Source organism: Dicentrarchus labrax, unplaced genomic scaffold, assembly GCF_905237075.1.
Source record: "Dicentrarchus labrax unplaced genomic scaffold, dlabrax2021, whole genome shotgun sequence".
In the NCBI taxonomy this organism is placed as follows: Eukaryota; Metazoa; Chordata; class Actinopteri; family Moronidae; genus Dicentrarchus; species Dicentrarchus labrax.
In genome coordinates, this window is record NW_026136708.1 from 25,619,116 (window position 1) to 25,630,283 (window position 11,168).

Sequence of the window (11,168 nt, forward strand, 5' to 3'; positions counted from 1 at the left end):
AACTAAAACATATATAATATAGACTCCGATATAACTTAACTCTCTTACTTTTACACTTCCAAACTCTCTTCTTAAATCTACGTTGGATCCATTCGTTATTTACTTTCGTTCTACTTTGATTTCGTACGTTATTTTACTTCGTTTGAGACACGTGTTGAATTTTTCCTCACGTAATAATTAGCGGTGCTGAAGTACTTTTTAGTACTTTTATTTTGAAGGCTCAAGACACGAACACAGTTAATTCTTTTATAAGTTTGTTTTAGTTTATATATCTTGTCAAGTATTGTCTCCTGATTCACAGAAAGTGAATTTAGTTTAATTCTAGGCCATCGTTTCGTCCTACAGTTGTTTTAGACCAGAAGTTGGATTAGTTCATAATCAAAGCCAAAGACCAACCACTCTGAGGAACTTTTCTTAAGACATTGATCACAAGCCAGAAGGACGTCGCAGTGGTTGATCGCTCAAGGAGACGTATAAACGTTTCAGCCGGACAAAGACATTATCCTCCAGACTACCTGCCTCCAACGCACTCAAAGCGCCGCGCTGGGCCTTGGACTGGAGCGCTTATTGCCACTGGTATCGGTGACGACACGTTCTTGGACCTGTGATTCTGAACAGCAGCCGAGCAGTACCAGCCGGAGGAGAAAGATCCTGAAGTCCCTCCATCTCTACAACAAAGTAGGCTGAAACCCACATACCCTGCCGGGGTCCCACACACTTCCCAAGAGTTGGTGTCTGTCTGTGAGCTTAGATTCCCATAGTTTGAGTTTAGAAGAATTTTCGATTAGGGCCTTGGAGTTTTAAATTTTACTCCCGTAATATTCTAGGGTTACTGCTGTATCGCAAAATCCACCATCGCTCCTGAATCACCCAATATCAATAATTAATTTACAGACCACATATTCTGTTGTTTGTTGTTATTTGTTTACATTATCATTTCATGTTATTTACTCTAAATTAATTTAGTTAATAAACATATATAACCGTATGTCCTTGTCTGTGCAGGTTTGATTTGATGCGGGGAAATTGATGAATCGTGTAAAAGAAATCACTACTTCAGAAATATTGAGATTAAATATAGATTTTGAAATTTGATAAATTGATTTGATTAGATCTGTGGAATAATTTCCTCCGGGTTATTCCAGTGGCTAAACAACGGAGGTGGTGCCCCATTTACGAGTGTATTATTAATCCCAGTTATTAATTACTAATAATAATGAAAAAGTAGTGTAACCCCTACACTGAGGAAGGGGAGCGAATATACTCTTATGTTACCACCTTTATATGTTTTTATTGTTTATTTTTTTATTGTGCAAGTCTGAGAAACAGGAATACAAAACAAAAAGTTAACAAACAAACAAACAGACAAACAGAATATTTCCTGTTAGTGATGATGAATTTAGTTCCAATCAAAGCCACTCTTTACACCTTGGAACTATTTTTACACAGATGCTGAATTTGATCCTGAAAGACTCTTGTTTGACATCTGAACACATTGTTTCTTCACAGAAACAAAAGTTTTAAGGCAACAAAGTTCAGTTTTAGACTCAAAGTTGAATATTTGTTCACACTTTAATATTTGAGTCATAAAAACACTTTCCCTCTAACTGTGCTTTCAAAAAGAAGAAGATTTGAAAAACAAGCAGCTACATTTGATCCTAAAAATGTTCATTTTTCTCGAGTTATAGAAGAAGATCAATTCTTTCTATCATTTCTTTCATCTGTACGTCTGCAGGCTGCACATTACCCTCACACATGATCCCTTCATCCCAGCATCCTTTGCTCTTCTCTTCCTTCAGCCTCCTCTTCCTCCTCTATTACAGTAAACACATCAGGTTGGTACTAACTAACATCAGCTGTGTGTGATCCTGTACAGACTGAACTATCTGGTCAGCAGAGAGAAAGTTTCTCTCTCCCTCCTACAGAGGACACAGAGACACTGAGGAACCAAAGCTGTAAGGCCAGAACCTGAACCCAGACCAGAACCTGAACCCAGACCAGAACCTGAACCCAGGATAAAGAGGTTCAGTGAATGTGGTGTTGAAGGTGTGGAGGTGGATCAGTGTGTCAGAGGAGACTGTGTAGAAGGACAGAGTGCTAGCAGGACAGTCCACATACACTGCTACTCTACCAGAGGAGGAGGAGGAGGAGGGAGGAGATGGATGTTTGTCTGTCATTGTGACAGACAGAGTAACCATCATAAGAGCAGAACAGACTCCAGGACTGATCATTGTATCCAAACACACAGTCTTCACTGTTTCCTCTCCTCCTGATTCCTCTGTAACTCACTGATATAGAAACTCTTCCTCTCCACTCGACCTCCCAGTAACAGCGACCAGTCAGACCATTTCTACACAGCAGCTGAGGACAGAAGTCAAATCTGTCTGGATGATCAGGATATGACTGATTCTCTTCCACTGATGTCATCTTCCTGTTGTTGTCAGACAGTTTGATGTTTCTGTTCACTGTGTTTGTGTCGACTGTGAGTTCACAGGAATCTGATGGAGAGAACAAGACACAATACAGCTGCAGTTATTGATCTATCATCTGATCATTGATTGACACTTTGATGATGACATCAGAGCTGTGAATGAGTGATGTCACAGTGTGAAGATGGTTGAATGTGTGCTGCTTTGTTTTCACACTTACACTTCCTCAGACCTGGTCTCAACCATCGGACTCCAGCAGGCTCCACCCTGAAAGGAGGAGGGGGGTCAGAGCAGCATGGAAACATGGACATTACATCGCTCTCATACACAGAGGTTATTCTCTACAAATGGACTTACATCTTCACATGGAGCACTTATTATTAATCAGCTGATAGTCTTTCAGTTCACTGGAGCTTCTTCTGATTGGCCGATGGCTACAGCTCATTATGTTCACTTATTGATGATATATTATTATTATCAGTATTATATTGATGATCATCATAAAGTTCAGACTCAGTTTCCTCTACCAGTCAGTCAGTAAATGAAATGATTAAACCTGCATCAACTGATTTCTTTGTCCACTTGGGGTTCAGTTTATAAAGTAGTTGTGTCTAATGTAACCAGGTTGAAAGTATATCTTTATTTTCTTTGATTGAAACAAAGTCCTGACAAATATCCAAGAATCTGAGTTTGATGAAGTTCATAACATGTTTTGTACATTTGAACAGTATATTTGAACTAAAGTGTTAATACCTGTACTGTCACTTTAAGAGTCTGTGCTTTGCTAACTAGTTCACACTGTGAACAGATTAGAGCTCAAACTGGCCGTGTGATCAGGTCTCTGTCCTCTAAAGCTGTTCTAGTCAATTAATTAATATCAGATTATGATACTGATTTACTGTCTTACTGAGACCTGGCTGTGCCATGAAGAGTATGTTAGCCTAGCTACTTGTGGTTCCTATAGTCTCTTGATAAATAAAGAACAGGAGCCAGAGCCTTCAAGTTACCAAGCTCCTCTCCTTTGGATTTAGCAGCCAGTTGTGGTTCGGGAGGCAGACACTCCTCTCCACATTCATCAGAGTAGGTTTGGAACGTCATAATCCTCTCTTGATTAAAAGCTTATAGTTATTGGGCTGAGATCAGGTGAGTCCCGCCTGAACCATCCCTTATTATTATCATTATAATCATCATTATAGTTACTATTATTATTGCGCATCGTTGTTGTTGTTGTTGTCATCATCCTCTTCAGGTTAATCATCGTCATCAGTCATTTCTATAAGTATAGTTGTTGCTGTGCACCTTTGTCTCTGACCTCTCTCTACCATCAATCCTCCCTGTCTGTCTTTTCTGTCTGTCTCTCTGTCTCTCTTCAGGGCGGAAAAGGAAGTTTTTCCTTGCCGATGTCTCCAAGGTCTTGCTCATGGTGGGAACTGTTGGGTCTCTGTCAATAATGTTATAAGGAGTTCGGTCTAGACCTTGCTCTATTTGAAATCTGTCCTGAGATAACTTCTGTCATGAATTGGTGACAAGTAAAATACAAATAAAACTGAACTGAACTGAATTGTAGTTTAGGTGACGCCTTTAGTTTTTCTGAACTAAAAGGTAACACACGCTGATGGCAGATGACACCCATCAAAGAATCCCAAACTATTTATGATATGAGCCCACAAAGCTGCAGCGTGACAACATTGACAAATATCAACCCACCATGATGCTCACCAACCCATCAGGATAAACCACTGTCCTATTTTCCAATGTCGAAACAAGACATCGGTCCAGAAAAACAGAAATGTCATCACCTTTCCTCTGTCACCTGACTACTACTACTGTATTGATCCGCCTCATACCTGAGAGTGTCCAGTCTCCAGTGTGGATCCTCCAGTCCAGCAGACAGCTTTGTTGCTGAGTCTCCTGGATGATTGTAGCTCAGGTCCAGCTCTCTCAGATGGGAGGGGTTGGAGCTCAGAGCTGAGACCAGAGAAGCACAACCTTCCTCTGTGATCAGACAGCCTGACAGCCTGCAAACACACAGAACAACACATTACATGATAAACATGTTCAAGGAAAGAGACTCAAACTAAATAAACAAAAGAATGATTAGGAAGATTACAATTGTATCCATCAACATAATTCAGGTTTAAAGTGGTTATCAGTTGAACAGGTTGACAAATTCTGACCTGAGAGTTTCCAGTTTACAGTGTGGACTCTTCAGTCCAACAGAAAGCAGCTTCAGTCCTGAATCCTGCAGGTTGTTGTCACTCAGGTCCAGCTCTCTCAGACTAGAGGACTGGGAGCTGAGAACTGAGGACAGAGCTTCACAGCTTCTCTCTGAGAGGTTACAGTCACTCAGTCTGTAGAGACAATGATCAACAATAAGAAAAATAACATTTGTGTCCAGCACTTTATCACTCAGCCAAAACCAAAAACACTTTAAATTAGTTCTGTAAAAATGATATCAGCGAGTGAGGAGCAGTGATGGGAATAACGGCGTTATTTTTCAGTAACGAGTAATCTAATTGATTACTCTTCCCATCTTAATAACGCCGTTACCGTTACTACAAAAAGGCGGCGCCTTACCATAAGCTGTTTCTTTCATCAGACCAACTAGATCTCTGAGCTGAGAGGCAAAGACTTTTTTTTTTTACTGTTCTTCTTTAGTTAGTGGGCAGTGAATGAGACAAGCGCATAAATGCTGACGATTGGCTGAGGTTGAGTAAAATTTCATGGTAAACCAATCAGAGGTAGAGTTGGGCGGGTGTTTGAAGCACGCATAGTCGGACACAAAACGAACAACACAAGCGAGTCAGTCAACGAGAGAAAGGTATGGCGAGCCCAAATAATAGGCTATTTGTTATTTATTTTTGGTATAGTGCTTAACAAGCATAATTTAATTTTGCCCAGTTGTGGCCTGTTGAGGGCCAATAAATATCAAAGTTCCAAAACATCTATTGTGTTATTTGTATCGATCCACTATATTAACATAATATCTACATACATGGCATTTGATTGGAGGCTAGTCTCACTTTGTCAGCAACATTAAAATAGTTTAGATTTGTGTACATTGTTTCTGTTAATGATGTATTGTATTAAGTGTCCATTTCATTATAATATTCAGATTTATCATAAATAATTGAACATGTATTTTGAGTTCCGTTAAAGAGGGGGTCACATTTGAGCATTTAAAACTTGTTTGAAAGTAAACATTATTTCTTGAAGTAACTAGTTACTTTTATAATTTGTAACTGGTAAGTAATTTAGTTACTTTTTGGAAGAAGTAGCTAATTACTTTTTAAAAGTAACTTGCCAAACACTGGTGAGGAGTTCCCAATGTTGGTGATATATAATGTCTTTATAATCTCTCTAAGTCAAAAAGATAGCAGAATATTTAAGTGATCATACAGAAATCCAACTCTGTCTGTACTTACAGAGCTTTGTTGGAGGCTTTGACCACTGGCAGCAGCCTCAGGAGAGCCTCCTCTGAAGCAGAGTATTTCTTCAGGTCAAACATGTCCAGATCTTTTTCTGATGACAGTAAGATGAAGACCAGAGCTGACCACTGAGCAGGAGACAGTTTATCTGTGGAGAGACGTCCTGAACTCAGGGACTGTTGGATCTGATCCACTAGAGAACGATCATTCAGTTCATTCAGACAGTGGAACAGATTGATGCTTCTCTCTGCAGAGAGATTCTTACTGATCTTCTTCTTGATGTACTGGACTGTCTGCTGATTGGTCTTTGAGCTACTTCCTGTCTGTGTCAGCAGACCTTGTAGGAGAGTCTGATTGGTCGGCAGTGAAAGACCCAGGAGGAAGCGGAGGAACAAGTCCAGGTATCCTTGTTGACTCTTCTAAGGCCTTGTCCACAGCACTCTGGTGGAGATATTCTAGTTTAGGTTTGTCTTTGAAGACCTTAGACAACCAGGATGTTGTTTGTTGTTCTGCCAGCAGACTGACTCCAGAGTTGATGAATGTCAGATGGACATGAAGAGCAGCCAGAAACTCCTGAACACTCAGATGGACGAAGCAGAAAACCTTGTCCTGGTACAGTCCACTCTCCTCTTTAAAGATCTGTGTGAACAATCCTGAGTACACTGAGGCTGCTCTGATATCGATGCCACACTCTGTCAGGTCTGATTCATAGAAGATCAGGTTGCCTTTCTGCAGCTGCTCAAAAGCCAGTTTTCCCAGAGACTCAATCATCTTCCTGTTATCTGGACTCCAGTGTGGATCTGTCTCAGCTCCTCCATCATACTTGATGTTCTTCACTTTGGACTGAACCACCAAGAAGTGGATGTACATCTCAGTCAGGGTCTTGGGCAGTTCTCCTCCCTCTCTGGTCTTCAACACATCCTCCAGAACTGTAGCAGTGATCCAGCAGAAGACTGGGATGTGGCACATGATGTGGACACTTTGTGATGTCTTGATGTGGGAGATGATTCTGCTGGCCTGCTCCTCATCTCTGAACCTCTTCCTGAAGTAGTCCTCCTTCTGTGGGTCAGTGAACCCTCTGACCTCTGTCACCATGTCAACACACCCAGGAGGGATCTGATTGGCTGCTGCAGGTCGTGTGGTTATCCAGAGGCGAGCAGAGGGAAGCAGTTTCCCCCCTGATGAGGTTTGTCAGCAGCACATCCACTGAGGTGGACTCTGTAACATCAGTCAGGATCTCAGTGTTGTGGAAGTCCAGAGGAAGTCGACACTCATCCAGACCGTCAAAGATGAACACAACCTGGAACTCTTCAAACCTGCAGATTCCTGCTTCTTTGGTTTCAGTAAAGAAGTGATGAACAAGTTCCACCAAGCTGTACCTTTTCTCTTTCAGCACATTCAGCTCTCTGAAAGTGAATGGAAATGTGAACTGTATGTCCTGGTTGGCTTTGTCTTCAGCCCAGTCCAGAGTGAACTTCTGTGTTAAGACTGTTTTCCCAATGCCAGCCACTCCCTCTGTCATCACTGTTCTGATTGGTTCATCTCTTCCAGGTTTAAAGATGTCTTCATGTCTGATTGTTGTTTCTGGTCTGTATGGTTTCCTGAATGCTGCTTCAATCTGTCTGACCTCATGTTCATCATTGACCTCTGCAGTCCCTCCCTCTGTGATGTAGAGCTCTGTGTAGATCTGGTTCAGAAGGGTTGGGTTTCCTGCTTTAGCAATCCCCTCAAACACACACTGGAACTTCTTCTTCAGGTTAGATTTAAGTTCACGCTGACAAACTCCAACAAGATGTTCTTAATGAAGACACAGAAAATATGATCATTAAGTGATTGATAAAAGAAATATGACAATTTAATTCCCTTAAAGCAGAAAAATGTTCAGCTCAGATAGAAAATATCTATTTTGTTTCTCACTGAGACCAAAAGTTATGGGGCTAACTTATTGCCACCAGTCATTTCAATGAGGGGAAGTGGTTGTTGCCCACATCCAAGCACACAGATTTTGCTCTGTGTTAAACTGCTGGTGGCACACACCTGGCGGCAGCTGCTATTTAAAACACGTTTTCTGTGAACCCTTGTGCAGTCAGGTGGCGGTGTGAAACCTTCCTTTAAAAAAATACATCACAAATTGCCATAACATTTACATTTATAAACTAGTGAAACAGAAGTTGGCAACACACCAGCCAGAAGAAAAGGAGTGGTCTCTCTCTGTATATTTAAATAAAATATGATTCTTTTTGAAATTTTCAATACAATGAATTATCATGGCATTGTTATGCATTTTAATTTGTGAGTTGTGACCAATTTTGGCTTTAAAGAATGAGTATGTGAATATAATTTGGTCCGTCTGTTGAGACATCAGTAAATGTCTCATTTATCCAGCGAGTTAAATCTTTAGAGAAATCCTCTTACTGCTCTGCAGACAGTCAGCCAGCTCCTCCTGCTTCATTCTCCTCAGGAAGTGCACTGTGATCTTCAGAAATGCCTCTCTGCTTCTCCTCCTCTGTTCTTCATCCTCACTTTCCAACACTTCCTCATCCTCCCTCTGACTCTCTGAGCATTCTGGGTAATCTACACTCAGAACCTTCTGGATCTTCTTCAGCTCGTTCTTCACAAAAGTGACAATGTTGTCCTCCAGCAGCTGGAACAGAATATTATATGAATGACTCAATCAAAGTCAAATCATGGAAGCAAACATCAGATCCATGTTGGACAGACTGACAATCCACTGGTCTAAAAAGTGCAGCATGGAGATTATTGTGAACACAATAGATGTAAAAGTAGTTGTTGTCCATGTACAGACCATAAATATGGAGTCCAGGTGTGTTTGATGCTGCTGGGCAGACTGACCACTGGGAACCTCTGAGCTCTCCTGGTCCACTCTGTGGAGGAATCATGAAGAATGAGCTCACATTATGTCTGTCCACACAGAGACAAACACAAGGTAAAGGTCCATGAAGTGATATTTGGATGTGAACAGTGAATCTGATGACTCCCTGTAGTGGTAAAGGTTTACTAGTCCTGCTGATCCCACTGAGAATCAACAGCTCAGTTTGGTTCAGTCCCAACAGCTCTCACCAACCCCTCCATATAGCTCTCCCTCCCTCACTGTACACTGCTGAAGTGCCCTGGAGCAAGGCACCTAGAGCCTCCAGCTGCTCCAGTGGAGCTGCTCAGTGTCTGCTTGTATCAGACTGGTTGTACTGGGCAGCTCCCAGTGTGAATGTGTTTGACTGTGTGAGTGTGAGGCAGCTGCTGCTGGAAAAGAGTGTTGGTGCTCAGAGAACTTCATCTGAGTCAGTAAAGGTTTAAAAACTGGAGATCTCACAACTGAGAGTCTGATAAAAACACATCATTTTATTTTACCATCAGTTTGAAATCCTCACCTTTGATCAACAGAGTAGCGGCTATCTTTGAAGTCTATAGGAAGACCCATAGACCAGTCACTCTTCATGGACACACAGCTGGGTTCAGGTTTTTTCCTCCTGATAGAAAAACAGGATCAGTTCTGCACTGCACCCACAACACACTGAGACAGAACCAGTGACTGAATACACCGACTGTACACAGTGTATTTGTACCCAGGGAGTTCTTGGTTAGGATTTCTATAAAGTCAGTGTATGATTTAGACATGTTTCACTGTGTATTTTAAAGCTGTATTCAGTGCAGTGTGCAGTATAGGTGGGGAAATGATGGAGTGCAGTGACCATATCGGTCCAATTAGGATAAAATAGGAACAGACGGGGTCAAGCAGTGAGTTAAACTGTGACATTTGTTCAGTGTCAAACTGGGCAGTTGTAAATTGACACAAACCATCACCCTCCATAAAAAAGTTTAAAAACTTTAAAAACTGGTTTTGCAACTTTTGAAATCCTCACCTTTGATCAAAAGAGGGGCGGCCATCTTTAATATATAAAGATCCATCAAAAAAACATTTCTGGACACACAGCTGGGTTCAGGTTCAGGACAGTCTGGTCTCTGATGGATCCTGATAGAAAGAAATTCATTAAAGCTCACATATTCAGAAACATTGTCACTGAATCAAAGACTTTGTGAAATGATGTATAATTTGAAATGTTTGAATACAGGGCTGGACAATAAGAACAATGTCTTCAATTACTGACATTATGGACGTGTTACTGAACACAATTTACTGATGTCACACACTTCAACACACTGTCTGAATTCCATATAATTAAAGTGAGAGCAGCTACAACATCTAACCAGCGAGCAATCAGCTCCCAGTCCAGTCCAGAAGAGCAGAATGTGGAACTGGTCAGACTGGAATGAATCAGGACAAACATCAGCAGTGAGCAACATGAGGAAGGAAATCTGCTCTGATTGACAGCCCCATTCTGGCCTGCTTGCATTGGCTCCCAGTTCATTTTAGGATTCAGTTCAGAGTTTTATTATTTGTTTTTAAGGCACTAAATGGGCTGGCCCCAATATACATCCCTAACCTTTTAAACCCCACTCTGTTCAAAGGTCCTTGAGATCCTCAAATAAAGGGTTTTTTTTTGGCCGGCCCACAGCTCAAACAGAGGGATGATACGGCTTTTGCAGTTGCTGCTCCAACTCTGTAGAACCAGCTCCCCCTGGATATTAGATCTGCCCCCTCCATTTCTGCCTTTTAATCCAGGCTAAAAACCCACTTTTACTCCCTGGCTTTCCTTGTTCCCTAACCCTGTACTCCTGTTCATGCTATGTATTTCTGTGTTGTGTGCCCTGATATTGAATGTTTTCTTCTATTCATGTTTTATAGAATTATTTGACTATTGGTCCAATGTGTTTTTCTGTATTACTTGTCTTTTTAGTTATCCACTGTACAGCACTTTGGTCAGTTTTTACTGTGTTTAAATGTGCTTTATAAATAAAATGTACTTACTTACTTACTTTACTTGATTCAAACACATGTTACTGTTACATTTCTCATTATGAAGCTGAATGTTTCTCCTGATACTGATTTGAGATCAGATTGTCCAGCCCTGTTTGAATACTAACAACTACGTACTTTAGCTCAGATAAATGTCTTTGTTTCAAATGGAGAATCAAAGCCTTTGTGACATGGAGAAGAGTCATGGACAGTTAGAGATCCTCATCTCACCTCTGAGCTTTGGTCCTTGTGTCATGTTCTCCACACAGAGTGCTTTTAGAGGGAGGGACTCCCTCCTCTCGGTCCTCACACTGATTCATAGCAGAGCCCACACCTTCACACAGACACAGCAACCTGCTGGGAGAGATCACACATTATTTCCCATCATTCCCCTCAGTCACATGACAAACACACACAGCTCTGATTGGAGGGATT

General features: G+C 41.3%; 2 protein-coding genes and 1 long non-coding RNA gene across 3 annotated transcripts in view; 1 reads left to right on the forward strand and 2 right to left on the reverse strand.

Annotated features, from left to right (window-relative positions):
• The window catches only part of LOC127367932 (uncharacterized), a 3,579-nt gene extending 2,207 nt beyond the window's left edge, over window positions 1-1,372 (forward strand). The window contains exon 2 of the long non-coding RNA XR_007885563.1: window positions 1,247-1,372. This is a non-coding gene — a long non-coding RNA (uncharacterized LOC127367932). The remainder of the gene's footprint in view (window positions 1-1,246) is intronic.
• Window positions 1,373-1,553: 181 nt separating this feature from the next.
• Window positions 1,554-6,270, reverse strand: LOC127367931 (ribonuclease inhibitor-like). The gene is made up of 6 exons (XM_051408188.1): window positions 5,855-6,270; window positions 4,607-4,780; window positions 4,277-4,447; window positions 2,650-2,696; window positions 2,005-2,498; window positions 1,554-1,968 (listed from the first exon to the last, which is right to left on the reverse strand). The coding sequence occupies exons 1-5, from the start codon at window positions 5,935-5,937 to the stop codon at window positions 2,128-2,130; spliced, it is 846 nt and encodes a 281-aa protein (XP_051264148.1). The 5' UTR covers window positions 5,938-6,270; the 3' UTR covers window positions 1,554-1,968; window positions 2,005-2,127.
• Window positions 6,271-6,274: 4 nt separating this feature from the next.
• LOC127367930 (NACHT, LRR and PYD domains-containing protein 3-like) lies at window positions 6,275-9,366 on the reverse strand. The gene is made up of 4 exons (XM_051408186.1): window positions 9,247-9,366; window positions 8,664-8,742; window positions 8,273-8,501; window positions 6,275-7,654 (listed from the first exon to the last, which is right to left on the reverse strand). Exons 1-4 carry the CDS (start codon window positions 9,312-9,314, stop codon window positions 6,954-6,956), a joined length of 1,077 nt encoding a protein of 358 aa, XP_051264146.1. The 5' UTR covers window positions 9,315-9,366; the 3' UTR covers window positions 6,275-6,953.
• Between the last annotated feature and the right edge of the window lie 1,802 nt (window positions 9,367-11,168).